Genomic DNA, 17,589 nt, shown 5'->3' on the forward strand with positions numbered 1-17,589 from the left:
TGCTTGAGGAACTGAAAGTGCTACTCCTTCAAGATTAGTAACTTTATCTTTAAAATATTGGCTATAGCTGGCTTCACAGGCAAAGTAAACTCTAATAATTATGTGGGTTTATTCTAGATCTATGTAACTCTCTGCTTTGCTACCGGTGTGATCATTTTCACATGAGCAAAATGGGTTGATCCCTGTAGCGGGATTTCCTTTGCAGCAGGAGATACAATGTTCTTACAACAGAGGCAAGTCAGCAGAAAAACGTGAACTCACCAACTCCTTCTAGTTGAAGGACAGGAAGTACCTAAAATATTAATGTAAACAGCGTTCTGCATGGTGGGGAAGCTTGCCTGCCATTTAGGAACATTTCTACTACTTGCATGTTTATTTCAATCTCTTCTAAATTCTGCCATCTGGATTGAATGGCACTGTGTATATGTCTGCATAAGGTAGGTGCAGGGGAAACCCAACCTGGGAACTTTTAAGAGATCTAACAGAGGTCATTCAGACCAAGATCGAGCTGTAGAGCTTGGACAGTTGCGATCCTGACATAGCTAAAAGCAAGTTAAATCCTCATGCTCTTTCCTGGGATCTCACTGCCTCTTGAGATCTTATGGAGATACATGGTTTCATGAAAGATGAGATACACAGACATGAAAAGGAATGCTCTTGTCAGCTTAGCTGATGTCATTTGGGCCGATGATGTAACTGTGGTGGCAGGGGAAAAACTCCTTCCATTTGTACATGCTGTGTCTCCTGAGAGGGCTGTGCTGACTGAGTGACCTAGCTGTCACCACTGCTGGTGTGGACAGGCTTTTTCCCATTGCAAACAAATGAGTGTGCTACCCCAAGCTGGTTGTACTGCTGGAGGCTACCTCTAGTGACAGAAAGGGTTTTGTGAGCTTGCCGCTTGCCCTCAGCTCCTTCAGACAATGTCAGTAGGGTTTGCTCAAACAGATCTAATGGCCTTGCCCAAAGTAGATCAGGGAGCACTCACACAGATATTGCTACTGGCGGGAGGTGTGGGAGCAGTAAACTGTAGGAGACAAGCAGTGAAAAGCAGCAGAGTAGGAGGGAACGGGTGATATTTTTAGCCAGCAGAGCTAGAGCTAGGAGAGGATGTCTGTTTATAATCTGAGCATCTTTTAGTGTAGACAGTGCCTAAAGTAAGGCACACAATTTATTAGTGAGGTAAGTGTAGGGTGTTACCCATGTTCTGCAGGGAAACAAAGCTACAAAGTCAGTCATGGCAGTCATTGTAGAACTCTGGTTTGCTGGCTTCCCAGTGCCAGCTTGGGTGATAAATTACATTTTTTACTATTCTACCTTTCTCCTGGAGGTAGGAATGCAAAAGATAAGTCCGCTGTGGGAGATCAGGGCTGAGAGAGTTGAATGGATAGACTTTGTCTTTGACTACATCTGTCCCCTAAGGCTATGATTGCACTAAGCCAAACAGACTTGTGGTAACCCCAAGCCCCAGCACCTTGAGTTGCTTCTTTAGAAATATATATATATAAATCTCTTGGATGTTGTCATGTCCGATCTAATATTGTTGCTGAAGTTTTTATTAGTTCATTCCTTTAGTAATTGGAGAGAATTTTTGACCTTTTGGGGGAGGTTAGGACCAAGCTGAATTCTGACTGCTGTCTTCAGATACAAAAGAGGGCTAGGTTATTACCTTTCACACCTGTTTTTCATTTAATTGGACGATGCTGCATCTCTTTAAAACAGAAACCCTGGCCTGAGAAAGAATAGATGGTCTGAGAGATCCCCAAGGAGTCTGCCTCTGAGATTAACCTAATTGGTCACTGTGCTGAGTCTGATAGGGATTGTATGCAATGTCTGTCTCTGGAAACACCTTAGATAGCCTGGCATATGGCATGGAAACTGCTGTTGTTACCTCTCCATGGAAATGGAAGAAAAGAGGAGAAGTAGGTGAAACACCATGGTATGAGTGTTCACAGTCCAGTATACTTCAATGGGACTGAGAAATTAATCTTCTGAAATACCTCATCTAAGTGCACATCGTCTTGTACCGTACATAGATACTTTTGTATCTAACCAACAACTCTGCATCTGAATAAGATGGCATAGTGATCCCACTTTTTTGGCTTGAGAGCTGGGAATGTTGCTGCAGGTCTTGCACAAGGTTATGCACAGCTGCAGGAAGAGGAATGCCTTCAGCTATGGTCCTTCTTCCTGTGCAAAGGTGGCAGCAGCTCTTGACCCTGAAAGCCACATTTGGCCTGCAGGCTGCTGTCAGCGAAATACCCTGATGTACCACACTCTTCTTGGCAGTATTAACTTGTGCTCTGTTTCTTTTCTTTACATGGAAGTGCTGGCAGAGCTCTCGTACTTCCACAGTACTCGTGAGGATGGGGCTAATCAGATCCATTTTCCCCAAATTGTAAGCTATGCCTACCTTTTGTCATTTTTCTTCAGAGACAGATTTTTTGCATGAGATGATACCTGTAGTTTCACGCGGGATTAAATTACAGTCTAAGACTGTTTCCAGAGTAGTGAATTTAGCTCACTCTATGAGGCCGGGTTCTCTGTTATGATTCAGCATCACACCATGATTCATGCAGTGAGAAGCCTGTCGATTCTGGCCACAAATAGCTGTAGGGATTTCCAACCCACCAGGGGAAGTCTGCTGATGAATACCTGGCAAAAGGGGATTCCTTTGTCCTTCTACACGTAAGGGATGGACTAATGCTGGGTGCTGAGAGGAGGGTGCTGGAAAATCTCACATTGCCCTTTCACTGAGGTAGGATTCAACCTAGACTCGTAGCTCAGGACATCTCCTTGGCTGCACTGCTGTAATGTCTGGGCTGTGCCAGTGCTGACTCAGGAACTTGTCATCAGCTCTCTGATGGCTCCTACCTCTTGCACCACATACAGTCTGTGTATGCACCTGGCACAATATTCTTGAGAAAGTGCATGAAAGCTTGTCTGTTTTGACCTGACTGTATGAGTTCTTCCAATGAAAGGCATTAACTCTCCTTGCAATCCTTTCCTTTCATTTACCCTTCGATCATTGCTGCTCCAGCAACACTGTCTCTGCTTGCAGCTGTATACTGCTTTGTGAGCTGATTTGTGTACTCTGTCTACTACTGAAACAGTTCTGCTAGCTGTTTTTTCCTCTGATTTCCATGCTGGGGAAAGTTATACAGGCCAATTTTTGTCTATCAGGTGAGATTATTCAGTACGTATAGAAATTAAATAGATATCTCAATGACTAGCTCTTGGAGAGTCTAGGATAGACATATGTTTGTGGGTCCTTACAAAGCCGCCAAGTTTATGTTAAAAAAACTGAAAGCCCAGAAAGTTTGAGTCATTCTGCAGCACATCTGGAAATCCTGTTTTGCCTTTGCTCACATTCACACCCCTTACATCATTAGAAGATGTTGTGCAGGGACAGATGCAACTGACCATTGTGAGAAAACTGAATCTGCACATTCCTGCACTTTCTGGCTTGCTCTCAGGGTTTGTGATAGGATTTTGAGCAATCTGTTATGCTTCACCTAACATCAGGAAAGCCATTCTCTATTTCTGTTGAGTCTTTGTATCCTACTTCTCTGCAGTTGCAAAGGGTGCATGATTGTAGCATGTAGGAGCTGCTGATAGACTAGAATTCTAGATAATACAGCCAAAGGAGTGGTCCAGCCAGTCTGTTGTTTAATGCTTAACAGTGGTCTGATACTCTTGAATATGTTGTATTTTCTTTTGGTTGGATCTTTTGATATGTGTTGTGTTGGCATCTTGCAATGTAATGTGAGGATGAGCAGAGCAGAATATTTCTTCCAGGAGGATGCTCTGGAGCTGGGGGTCTGCTGTCCAAAGACGCTACAGGAGTCTGGTGATACTGGGCTCGGTTAAGCACAGGTTTCCAGTAGCATCTGGTGTTCTGGGTCTAGAAAGGAGAAACAGCTGTTCAAGTGAACTTAGCCTGCTGTGCCCTTTGTGAAAACCAGTGGTGTTCCAAAGTGCATAAAGAAAAGACAGGAGGGCAGTATGTGGACTACTGATCTTTTTGGCTTGCTTTGCAGTAGGGTAGGTACCACAGTTTTTCAACTAGCTCTGTCTTTGTTGCTTATCTAGTCTAAGGTAGACAGTCATAGTAGGCCAGCCCTGATGTGGAAAACACATGAGCACGGCCAGACCACTGCTTGAGAAGAGAATTATGCTGATTGGGTGGAGAGAGGGGGAGAGAGAGAGATGAAGGCCCTTTTGATGTTAATGTCTGTTAGATTGTCCACATTAGTGTCTGTCTTTGAATCATAAAAATTATTAGCTCATAGTTTGTAACATTTCCCACTTCCAGCCAGCCTCACTTACTATCTCTTCTGACTTAAGCCTCTGACAGCCATGCTACCCTTGCTTTCAACACCAAGAGACTTGGGAGAGTGCTGTCTGTGTGAGGGAGGAATAGATACATAAAGCTGCATGTCATCAATGTAATGGCTGGCATTGCTGCCCATGTACCTCATCATATTCCCTGGAGGTTTTTCATAGATATTAAATAGAAGTGGTGGAAGAATTGAACCATGTGGCATTCTTCATGTCAAGGCTCATGGTGAGAGGAGGATCAGCTGCCTGTCGGGGGCCTTCTGGGGTCTGCTGGAAAGGAATGAGTGTAGCCAGCTCAGTGCAGTTCTCTCAGCACTTGCCAAGACACGCAGTTGGTAAAGCTGTACCTCTTGGTCTGCATTGTCACAGGCAGCTGATAGCTCAGGTAGCATCTGCATGATTTCTTAGTCTCTGTCCATCTTTGTGAGAGGGCCTGAGACACCATCGGTACTTCGTTTCCAGACTTATTCATGAACGTTTCCAAAAGAAGAATGCAAAGTATTTTCTGAAGCTGCATTGCATCACTTGTTTCCCACCACTTCTCAGATCTTGTCCAGTTTGAAACTGGATGGCAGTGCTGCTGAAGAACAATTTCTGATTTAAAATGTCTTTTTCAGTTGTGCTCAGTGTTCCTCACCATATGAAATGATCTAAAATATAAGACTAGAGGATAAAAGTATATTAAATGAAAACTCCATGATCTTGAGGAGAGCAAATCCCGCATTTTTCATCATGGCTGGGGACCATTGCAAACTGCAGAAAGAAAAATCCATTGCTTTCTGTTGCATGATCAGTCATTTCTTTCTGTGCTATCAGCTTTTTACTTGCCTAGTCATGTACTGAGCATGGTTTTAGAGGAAAATGACTAGAAAGGGGCCTGGCCTCAGGAACTGGAGACAATCTGGATTCATACTCAAAGGATCTGGTGGAAATTTAAGAGCTACACTTAAGGAGGACTGGTTCTTCATTATGCAAGTTTTCCAGGGGTCATGTGGACCTGTAGTCATGGTTGAGCTTGGCTGGTTATATGTTTTCAGTGAGTGCTCTCCTTCTGTGGATCCTAACCTGTAATGTGATAGGCACTGCAGGAGGGGTGTGCTAGGTTCTGCCCATTTTGTAGCTTTTGTAAAAAGTGTAGCACACTCAGATAGTTGGGACTTTGCAGGATGGACTGGAAAGTAATGGTGGAGAGCTGCTCTGCTGCTTTCAGGGCCCATCAGTATCCCTTGTCAGCAGAGAAATGAACGTCCTGCAGCAGCTGGTGTGAAGCCAGGCGCTTGGTCCTTGTTGCTAACTTACCCTTGTAAGCCAGGCCGGCTCTTGTTTTTTTTTCATTTAAGGCATGCCTAGACGGAGGAGTCATGGCACTAGGTACTGCACAGAAACGTAGAAAGTCGGAGTCTGCTCAGGAATCTTATGGTCTAATTAGAGCAGGCAGGCAAAGGTTGAGAGAAGGGAAGAGTTGTTCTTCGCTGACTTTGTTATTAGCTGTTCTGATTCCATGATGGAAAACCTCAGCTTCTTAATGCTTAAAGAACAGCGACCTCATGAAAGTTACAGGGTCTGATCCTCCATCCTGGTGCATGCTCTCATGCCAGTGACTACCTGCAAGGCTGCATAGAATTGCACTGGCCTCACCTCGCTGTCCCAGGCCTCATGGGGCTGGCGGTGCTTTCACAGTGCTCACCTCCCTGTTCACATTCATGCTGTGCTTTTGCTGCTTCAAGACTGCTGTTTAATTTCAGTCCCACCCTTTTTCACCAAAAAAGAGTCCCTAACTCCTACTAGATGTGTACTCCTCCTATACAGCCTTGCATAAGATTATACTATCATAGGTTGTTCCTTTCCAAGCCAGGAAACTTTTATTATAGTCAGCCAGAACCAGGTTATTTTAGTGTCCTCGGGCTGGAATGTAGATGAAAAGCCTGTGTGTATGCCAGCAGCATTACCGGCCTGCCTGTCCCAAGCATCTGGGATTTCACCTGGGCCTTGCACTGAGGGGCCATGTGCTTTTCACAGTGTGCTGACAATTTTATTCTGTATTTCTAGTTGTGTTCCTTTCAGTATGATTTGCCTTCCTTGGCCAGCAGTTGTTCATGTCTGCTCCTTGAATTTTTTTCCCCCAGCATCTTTGAAATCTACACATATGCTGATGATTTTGTGTCATTAATATCAATCTAGACAAGTCTGTGTGACCTTTCACTCCTGTCCAAGGGGAAAAATCGACCCTTGCAGTCACTCACAGTGCAACACTGACTCATACATACTTTTCATAAAAATAATGCAGAAATTCCCCATAGTTTTAACAGATATTTTTTCAGATGAAGTGTAAGTCTTCCATAGCAACAGAGCTTGGGAAAACTATGAAGCATGTAACATCAGATAATTAATATTTCTGAGATATGATACACTTTTTACTATTAATGTTGTCCATTTGGGTTTTTTTTGCTTCCTGTATCTCACTTGCTCAAACTCAGCCAATCTGTTTGAGTTTCATTTGAGCTCATGTGCTCTCCCGTCTTATTCCCACCCTTCTCTGTTGTCCAGCTCCACTTGTAAACCTCCTGGGAGGGGGCTGGGATTTGTCCCACCTCCATGACTCTACAGTGATGAACACCATAGGACCGTAGTTTCAATTTTTTGCCCTGATTCTAACAATTCTTTCTGGTTTTCCTGCATAAGATAAAATATGCTCCATTTAGATATGTAGCACTGAAAACAAAGAAAAAAATATCTTTCATTTTAAAGTTCCTTAAAAAACAAACCTAACTGAAATTTGGAATGAGTCAGTCACTCCAGTGAAGACTAATCGTAAAACAAAACTACCAACCACACGAAAGTAATTGCAGAGAAGCTGTTTTCCACTGAGATATGACTGTCATAAGGAAATATTGTTTCTTTACTTTCCCATATTTGATTATTTGGCACTTTTAAAAAATTCCATTTATAATTAAAGTCAGGGCAAGTCCTCAAGGCCCCAGTATCTGAATACCTTTCCAGTGAATACTTAGGAACTGTGTTTTTTGATTGTGCTTACTGTAGTGCAGCCAAGGCAAGCATTCTTAATGTATGGAGGTGACTAAATGCTTCTCCTAAATTATTATTTTTCTTTAAGGCAAAAGGTGCATATTTAAAATCTTTAAAATAAATGTGATGAAACAACTAGACTACAAGACTGTGTCAAGAGTGAGTGTGACCCATTAACTTGGTACCTTTCTGCCATTAGGATCTCAAAACTCCTTCCCTCCCTGTTAGAACTATCTGAAATTTAATCTTGCACCCTACCTGACGATGTAATTTAAAGCCAAATGTTTAACATTGTAAGATTTATAGTTATTTTCAGTCTTAGAAGAAGGTGGAAGCTGAGGTCATCTCCGGCCAGATCTTATTGGGTTTTTAATACGGATGCTTTGTGCTGTGCATATTCTCATGACTGGAGTAATTTTTGGCATAAAGAATACCTATGTGGTGGTGGCAGTTTGTTGTCACACAGCTGTGCTCTTCCCAAAAACTCCTTGGAGTTAGTGAGCATCCTGGCTCAATACAGGGGGAATCTGACATAGCTCTGTGGAAGCTGAAGTGTTTGTGGAAAGAGCTGTTATTCTTTGATCAACTGGAGTCTCCTTGTTACTGACTTTGATTACACAAGTGTACAACTTTAATTACAGCTTTTAATAAGCTTTCATTTCTTCCTAGTCACATTCTTTGTATAGCAGTGCAGCTTATCTTTTCCTTTCTTCTCTGCTCCCCTTCCCTCCCCCTCTGCCTTTCTGTGGAAAAAGGGGTTTGAGGTCATTGAGGGGGATTCAGTGTCTGGAGGGATCCCACTGTACATACTCTGCCCATGGCTCTGCCCTCTGCTCACTGGTACAGTCCAGAGAGCGCTCTCCTTCAGCTGCCCTGCAAAGATACCCACACTGGCTGCTGCCCAGGAGCTGGTAGTCGGTGGAGCTGGGAGGACAGGGCTGTGAGGCACCACATTCACATAGACGTTCACTGCTGCATTAAATCACTGAACAATCCTTAGAAGGTCTGTAGCCAAAGGATGTACTGCCTCCTGTGTGTTCCTGCTTGTGAAGGACTACACCCTTCTCTTCCTTGGGGATGCTCTGAAATGCGGCAGCTGAATTCAGAGTGGCAGAGGGCAGCAGGAAGCTGGTGGGCTTCAGCAACCAGCCACAGTGCTTGTTCCACATCCAGGGGCTCAGCCTGCTCATTAGAGAAAGTATGTGGTGGAAGCTTCATGAGAGATTTATGAACCTGTAATTGTAAATATTTGAGATATGGCTTTAAAAAAGCATAAGGAAATGCTTTTTTCACATGAATCATATTTCACCTGTGGAACTCATCGCCCCACAATGTTTTAGAGATGAAAAAAATCAGTGAGTTGAAGAGTTGGTTGGATAAATTCATGGAAGAAAGCTTCATCAAAGTATATTAAACATAATATCCCCACCATTGGGTAACCTGAGGCTGAGGGAAATTTAGTTCTGATCATCAGAAATGAGAAGGGGGACTAAAGGTGCTTCCCTTTGTATTTGCCCTGCTCTTGTATTCTTCCCTGAGCTTCTGCTGCTGGCCTCTGTCAGCGAGAGGATATTGGGCTGGTAGAGCTCAGGGGGAAAGAGTATGGCTCCTGTGGAAGTCATAAGGTACAATAGACGAGTGACTTAAAAGATGTGAGTCAGAAAAAAGATACAGATGGTAAAACAGAGCAATTTTCACCAATTTGACATTCAGAGGTGTGCAAAAGTAGTATACTTTTAAATTGCCAGTTGTGCCTATGGAAGAGGGTAGTGGGGAAAACAACTAATGGAACAGGAAAGGGAGCCTCTTTTATCTCTGTGCATGCATCCCTTCGGCTCTGTTGCTGTGCATGCTATACCCTTTTTGCACACTAATGAATAGCAGAGTCAGAGCAAGTTATGCTATATATCACTCTACTCTATTTTCTAATGAACTTACCCCTAATGGGTAGCTTTCCTAGCTATTCATGTCACGACTGAATTTCACCTTGACAATAGATCAAGAACAAGGTTCAGCAGTGTGGCCCACCTACTTCGCAATGCTCCAGCATGACAGCTGCTTTGTGTCCTCAGGGTAGCTTTACTTTGATGCTTTTCCCTGTTTAGAAAAATTTGGAGGGAGGATTTTGATAATTTCCAGCCAGCAGAGTTTTAAAAAACCTTTCTCAAAGGAAGATGAAGATTCTACAGAAATTTTGAACAAATAGTTATTTATGAAAGAAATTACATTATCTTTAGAACTGTTCCTCCCATTGGGCTCCAGAGGAAAGCAGCATTTACCATGCTGGATCTTACCAGTGGCTGTTCTAACCTGCTGCTGGTGGTGCCTCCAGCTTGACTATGGAATACTCTAGAAGGGTTATGATAAAATGTCTAGCCTGACCATTGCAGACATGGCCCTAGTTGTTAAGAGGCGTGTTTTCATGCCTCGGAAGCACACAATATGAGGACTATGTCCTTTGATATTATGGGCTCTTTGACACCAGAAATGCTGAAATGAAGTTCTAAACTTGGCTGACTTTCTAGTTCCTCAAAAGGTGCTGCAGAGTTGCAACATAGGAATACAAACATAGGATTGAAAAGAGTGATTTGCTAAATTGGCTGAACGAACTACGAGGGCAGAGAAACAATAGAATGAGTTCACCGTGGTGTACATGTTGCCTGACCCAGGGTCGTGGGCCACTGTGGTTACATCATTTGCTCATTCAGTAGCTATGCCACTACTGAAAAGATCTGTGTTCACTTTCTGAGGCTCTGATCTTTTGGTGGCACTTTCTGCATGATCTACTTCAGCAGTGTCTTGTGTCAGCAAGCTTTGCATGTGTTCAGGGAAAGTTTTTCTGCTTGTCCAATTTTAAACCAAATTATGTCCTTTTTCTTAGTCTTGTCTGAGGGGGCAGTGCAATTTTTCTTACTCTCTGCCCTGTCTCTTTTGGCAGACTCGGGGATCAGTTCTATAAAGAAGCAATTGAGCACTGTCGCAGCTACAACTCTCGACTGTGTGCTGAGCGAAGTGTCCGCCTTCCCTTCCTGGATTCACAAACTGGGGTAGCTCAGAACAACTGCTACATCTGGATGGAGAAGAGGCACAGGGGACCAGGTTGGTAGCGTTGTGTCTGTGTATGCATGTGCATGTATGGAGGGGCTGGCCACTGAGCCCTCATGGGGTTTAATTAATAGGAGCTCAAACCTGCTACAGGCCACACAGAAGAGAAGCTGCCTAAACCTCTGTGCCTGCAGGGGATTTCCTTTGGTAACTGCAGAGAGCTCATCCTAATTATTCTCTCTGTACCCAAAGAAGTGCCTGACATGGTAGTTTCTGAGGCCACGTCATTGTAGCTCTTCTAATGCTATTGATCCCAGTCTGTAGCAGAAGACACAATGCTCTGCTCTAAGCAGGACTGGAATTATCTTCAGGGTGGAGAGGTGGAGGTAGGAGTTTCTCAGATGATTGCTGAAAATAAGGAATTATATTGGTAAGGATATAAAGCCAAGATAAAATATTGCAGTCCAGTTATTAGAATAAATGTCGTTCTGATGGTTAGAAATATACCTATGACTCCTGGTTCTGCTTTGGGCAAGTTACTTTGGTATCAGTTCTGGAGCTGGAGTTTCCTCAGATGCAGAAAGAAGTTGGTATATGTCCTTAAAGAGCTTTAGCTAATGCCTGTTCTGAAGCTCAAGGGAAAAGAACACTGTTATTTTTGTAGGCTTTGGTCAGTCTTTCCTTTGTTAGAGTAAATTCTGTCTGAAATCCCTGTTTGAAAGGCAAAGGACAGTCACCAGTTCAAAGACTGGAGGTGTTACTCAGACAGAAGTCCTTCTGAACCCCAGGGGGAATTTTGCTAGAGTATGGCTCAGTATCTGACCCACCGTTAGCTCAGGGAACAGATTTTTTGACAGAACCAAACTGGGTTTCAATTATTTGTTTTTTCAGTGCAGACCAGAGAACCCAGGCAGGGAGGGGGCTAGGTTGCATGGGCACCAGAAGCGCAACATGCACACGTGTGCATATACACATGCCAGTTCCTGTAAATCATACTGAAAAAAACTCAAAACCTCCAGATCTGGAATTATGGGAAGGTGCAGCCTGCTGTTACCTCCCCCACTGGCCAGTTTGCAGGAGGTGGAGTGGGAAGAACGCATAGGATACTTCCCTCCTCTCCTGGGGCTAAGAAAGCAGTTGTCACTTCTGAAGAGTGCTTAGCTGAAGCTTTCCCTTTCCTAGGATGCACTGAGGGAAGTATCCTTGCACTGTTCCTATTAGTAAAATATCCAAAGTAGATTTAGTATTGTCTTGCAGTACTATCAGAAAACTTTCTATAGTGAAATGCAGCCACTTCTGGTGCAGGAAACAGGTGTTTCACCAATGTTAAAAATACCCTGAGAAAGTTTCAGCTGCCAAAAACTACTGGGGTAATCTGGGATAGCTGAATGTGGTTTACAAGCTGGGAGTTGTATGAGGTTCTGGGCTAACCCTTCTTTTGTAGGTTGCTTCATGACCACAGTTGGGTTTTTGTTTTAGCTGACAATTCCCTGTTCCTAAGAGATTATGCTTTGGAAAAACTAGGGGTGTTTGTGTTTTTGTGGGTGTTTTTTTTTTTTTAATGTGTGTTTTTTGTTATTGTTGGTTTTGGTTTTGTTGTTGTTTTTTTTCTAATACCCAAGGCATTTCTGTTCTTGTAACATCTGGTTATGAGTAAGGTGCTGGTATTTTCATCCTTTTTGAATGCAATTATAAGCAGGTATACATCCACTATGTTAACAAGTAATATTTTGGCAAGAGCTACAAAGATAGACATACATAATCTTGTATAGTCTCATTGATGCCTCTGCACTTACAGAAGAAATCATCTTAACAGTGTTACGTCATCACACCAGGAACCAAGAGGTCTTAACACTTTGTCTTTCTCAGCCACAAGCTTTCTCAAGCAAATTCACTGTGTAAATCTTTCTGTCCTCACATCTGATAGTGAACTGTTCACCAGCTTATCCTGCAAAAAGGGATCAGTCGGTGGCATTTCTCCTGCAGGTCTGCAGTGGAGACTAATGGTGGCACATTCTTCATGGAGAGTCTTAAGTGAAACAAGCCTGCATCTGCATTGGCCACCATGTCTGATGCCTTTGTTATTTTGAATTAGAATAATCAGTGTGAAATGAAGCAGCCCTCCTCCCCCATTTTTGCTCTTCTCTTTCTTGATTTTTATTAGCCCGTTAGTGCTCCCTTGGGTGTCTTTGCATCATCTCTTTCTTGTAGTATTATGATGGGTCAAAGCATCCTTCTACAGTTTTAGCATGTCTGTTTTCAGGCTGTACACAATGCACTTATGCCCATACTGAAGGGCTCTGAAAATTCGCTACCAGGCACCCTGGTATCTGTCTTGTGTGCTGTGTTCACTGCCATTTACTATCACTAACCTGAAAGACTCTATAAAGACAAATGGCAAAGCTCCAGGACCTCTTTTCACTTACAGAGAGCCTGAAAAACAGAGAGGAGAGTCAAGATCTCAGCACATTAACCTGGTTTCTTCCTGTCGTCTTTGTTAAAGGAGTCAGAAAACTGCATCTCATGATAAACAGTTCAGGGTTAATTTCACACAATACTGCACATAACTCCCTCCTTTTCCCCTCCTCCCCTGGCCTTTCACACTAGCTTTGAGTTATGACTCTCCTACACTAATGAGATAAACAACATAACTCACTGCAGGTTCTGCTACTTCCTCTATGAGCAAATGGTTGGAACCTTCTCTGGTTGCCCTGTAAGGCACCAGAGGGAGAGACAACTGAGCCAGGACTGAAGACAGTGAGAGTGGTACATGCATTATTTCCATAGGCACTGCAAGATAAACTGTGGAGGGGCTAGATACAAAGCTTTCAGAACGGACCCTTTCTTGTTGTCCCTCCTTTGTGTAAACAATCAAAGATCCACAGTCCATGTGAGCCAGCACAGTGGCAGATGGGGGTCAGGGTGGAGAACTGAAGGTAGCATTTTATGCGTTTCGATCAAGTGGAGGTCTGATATAATGTAAGTTCATTGAATGGCTGTGTATTAATGAGCAAGAGTATGGTGAATAGGAACAGAGAGCTTACCTCAAAGGGTGCAGAGATGGACGTTGGATCATCCATCTCTTAGTGATCTATCTGCCACCTGGAGTAGGCTGTAGGTCCTCTAGGGAAGAGGCTTTCCCACCTCTGCCTTTTCAAGGATACCTGCTTTGTTTCTTGTTGGGCTTTTAGCATGTTTGGCTGGCTTTCACTGTCCTGGCTGAATTCAGAACTGCTATTCCATGTAAGAGTGCTCAATAATTGAACCCACATTAACAGATACTTCCCCAAAGTTGCAGTAGATCCTTGCTCCTCTCTGTCTGGGACAAATGCTCAAAGCTGTGGTGCTTATTTCATTCAAATGACTCCTCTCTGGAGGCCTGTACAATGGAGGGCAGATTCTCTGTCCTATTGCTTTGGTCTAGCAACTGCCATTTCAACGTTGTGAGCAAGTTCTTGCACAGGACCTGCTGTGAAAGGGTGAGGCTTCTCGCCTCCACCTCTTTAATGACCCACATCAGTGCCAGACATAATCAACCTCATCATAATAGCAATTGTTTGCAGTGGTTAATGTTTGCAAAGTGCCATGAAGAAGTGTGTCTGAACACTGTAGAAGTGCTAGTTATTCACATTTTTATTCCCAAACCAGTCCTAAGTGCCCTGCTCAGAAATGTGTCCTTGGGTGGGCATAATGCCCAGCAAACTGTGCAGCAATGAAAGAAGGGTGTGAAAAGCTCCAGTTCAGTAGCATTCTGTGCCCTGGTACAGCCAAGATTTCTGCAAATACCCCATCACTCAGCCATACCCAGGCAGTGTGCTGTAGATGCTCTGTTTACGCACCAAGGCCTTGGAAGTAGGTGGAAAGTACTGGGATCTGAAATGGCTTTCCCAACAGTTGAAATACTTCATACAAGGAACTTAGGCTTCACTTGGAGAATTTGATTAGCCCATTTCCTTGAGGTGAATAATTTTGTTGTGCTGTCCCCATCCATCCCGTTGTCCGTCATCCGTCCCCCCCTGGCCCCAATAACAGGATATTGTTGTTTTCATTATCCTCATTTGATTCTGTGAGTTAGTTTTGTTCCCAAGCTGGTACACACTCCTGGCTGCTTCAGAAGGGATGAGAGAGCTCTTGGGCCATGCTGCTGCCCTTGAGCTCTTCTGCTTTACTGGCACTTTCTTGATGTTGTCCAGCTGTGCACTGTTGGTACAGTTTCAGCTCAGGTAACACCTCTCCTGTCCTCCCTTTTATGTGGCCTTACTTGTTTTCTAAGGGCAATGAGTCTGGAATTGCAGTCATACTCTGTAGTCCCTTCAAGACTAACAGCAACAGCAGAAGGACAGAAGAGTCAAAGCAGAGCTGGTGAACAGAGAAGGCAGGGGAAGCAGGGGAAAGAATGAAATTCCTCCAACTTTTCTGTGTCTTTCTGGGTATTTCTCTGTGTCATGAGTATCTGAGGCAGTTGAGGATACTTTGAAGCACTTGGCAGTGTGCTTCTCTGCCCCCAGTAGCAACAAATTCATGAAGCCCTGCTGTGTTCTGAATACGAGAAAGCAAAGCATAGCTTGAACGTTGACTAAGGGATGTCTGTCAGGAAAGCCAGGGCAGCTCAGAAGCCAGCCATGCCAAATGTGATTCAATGGAGCATGCAGTCCTATAAATATTACTACTGTATCTCTTCCCTCACTCAGGATGTTGGCATGTGGAGGTAATAACCAAAATGAAGAATCTGACTTCAAACATACATCCAGAATTTAAGCAAAAATACCAAGTCCAAATAGCCAGACCTCATGGATCTTGGTTTGTTCCCACTTGAAAGACACAAATTTCCTGAGCTACTTGGTTTGGCCTTAGGATTTGCATGTTGGAACTTCACCTGTTCTCTCCCAAGGGGCTTTCACTGCCTGTGGAGGAGGCATCACCCCTGTGGCCCAGGAGAGTCTGAAATTCTATTTACCCTGAAGAAATCAGAAATTATTTATGTGCTGCTCTGGTTTCAGTGAGCTGAGTGAAGTGTCTAAGTGAGACCTAGATTCTCTGTAGGCCTGATCCCAAGAGGTGCTGAGGGAGCCTCAGGAGCACTGAATGCCTTGAATGCATAGTTCTGTCTCATGATTTGCAGGATTGAATCCTCCAACAAGGAGATGCTGGAAGGGCAAGAACAAAGACGCTAGAGAAAGTGCTTGTGGTTTACAAACTGAGATGTGATTATATTTATTTTTTGCCTTTAATCTTCAGGCCTGGCCCCAGGTCAGCTGTACACGTACCCAGCACGTTGCTGGCGCAAAAAGAGGCGTTTGCATCCCCCTGAGGATTCCAGGCTGAAGCTGCTGGAAATTAAACCTGGTAAGTATTTGTTTGCCCCTCTCTCTCTCTGTCTCTCTCTCTCTCTCTCCCCTGTGCTGAAGAGCAGCTGGCAGTCATGCAAACCTGGCATTTAGACCTTGGACTTTATCTTTGCCCCTCTTCAACCATTTCTCTTTGCATCTGTTGCATCTTACTCAATTTGCTGTAACCATAACCACCAAACCCTCTGCATGCAATTCATCCCTTACAGAAATGTGTACAACTTGTATTGAATGCAATGGGAGCTGAATTTACCTTCTGTAGGGTTGAATCCTGGCCTCTATTAGAAAATTCATAAGGATGTAAAGGATCAATGTATTACTAATTATTTCCTCAGTTTGTTATTAATACAAAATCTCACTCTGACATCTGCTGCCTAATCTTTGTGAAAAAGATGGCTGTGTGTGTGGAACAGTACACTGATAATATTTTTCATAATGGGACTAGGGACCAGGGGTGTGACCAGATTACAAACAGCAAATAATAAAAATTAGTGAGCATATGACACATTTGTATATGAGTGTATGCCTGTATGTATACCTTAGTCCATTATTCTTTCACTCTTATTGTCCTTGGTACTCTTCCTCCACAATTAAACTATGTGAAATGAGTCTGGATGCTGAATGAGGGACTGTAAAGCAGATGTGGAGGAGCTACAGCGGTGTCAGGTAGAGCACACTGTTATGCATTCTTCCCTGCAGTTAGTAATAAAGGCTTGTGGTCTTTGGGTCAGCTATTATGAGAAAGAGGGAATACACATACTCACAGCTGTATGTGGTTTTTAAGAGGCGAGACACTGCCAGTATAAAAAGTACAGGAGAAAACCCCAAAATGTAAATTAAGAATATTTAAAAAACCTGTTTGACAGAAGAAGGCGTCTGGGAACTGAGCTATGCTCAGCAATACTGATGACTTTGCTTCTATGCAGTAGTTGGCAAAGAGAGAGGAAGGGGTGATAGACACGAGATCTAAACCCAGTAAAATCAGAGGCAAAATTTATGTTGATTTTGGTAGAAATGGTTTTTGAAGGCTCCCTACCTTCAGTGTAGGAGATGTGAGCAGACAGTTGGATAAGAGGAAGAAATGCCTGTAACCACTCACTTGAGGTTCAAACCAAGGACAAAATCTCAGCCAGCAAATAGAACCAGACCTCACAGCAGAGCCGCTGCTGTGCGGAAAGAACTGGTGGAATCAGTCAGGTGCACTGATGGGAATGAGAGTGGACTCTAGGAAGGGGATGATGGCCCATAACAATGTCTGTCTCAGACTTTGTGGTGATACAAACACTGCTGTGCCTTGGTAATTTTAGTAAGGTAAAGTAGTAGTGTAGAGTTTGACTCTTCTTTGTTTGCATTATGCTTCTCTGCTGTACTCACTGAATGCCAAATTAGTGCATCCTACATGCCACAGGGCATGAAAGGCAATTACTACAAAGTTATCAGATAAAGAGACCTCAGCATGTCTGCCTCTGTGTTGTTTTCCCTGCCATAAACATCTCTTCTGCATCTCAGGAGTGCTACTTTTGTTGCATTGCCAGTGGCAGCCAAATAAGGCAAGTTATATTGCTCTGCCATTTAAATCTATTTTCCAATCAATTTCTATCTAGTGATTAACTTTCCTTATCAGTTACACCACAAAATAATTTCACTCCATCTGTGCATATCCAGAATAGATTCACTAGCCAAAAATGGGATTTTTCCCTTCTCTGATTTGAAAGTATAAAGCCTATGGAAAACGTTGGCTCTCCATTTAAAGGTAGCTTTTGACAATTCAAGAAAAAGTGTAATTTATTTTCAACATCAACAGCAGAAATACTGTACGTTTTGGAGGGGG

The 17,589-nt window shown here is 43.4% G+C and overlaps 1 protein-coding gene across 5 annotated transcripts in view; it reads left to right on the forward strand.

Moving 5' to 3' along the window:
• Positions 1 to 17,589, forward strand: part of DPF3 (double PHD fingers 3) — a 163,642-nt gene that overhangs the window by 59,567 nt on the left and 86,486 nt on the right. For all 5 annotated transcript variants that reach the window (XM_040600487.1, XM_040600488.1, XM_040600490.1 and 2 more), the window contains exons 2-3: positions 10,304 to 10,464; positions 15,649 to 15,756. In XM_040600487.1, coding sequence (XP_040456421.1) covers positions 10,304 to 10,464; positions 15,649 to 15,756 — 269 coding nt within the window. The remainder of the gene's footprint in view (positions 1 to 10,303; positions 10,465 to 15,648; positions 15,757 to 17,589) is intronic.

This window comes from Falco naumanni, chromosome 7 (assembly GCF_017639655.2).
Source record: "Falco naumanni isolate bFalNau1 chromosome 7, bFalNau1.pat, whole genome shotgun sequence".
NCBI classification, from domain to species: Eukaryota; Metazoa; Chordata; class Aves; order Falconiformes; family Falconidae; genus Falco; species Falco naumanni.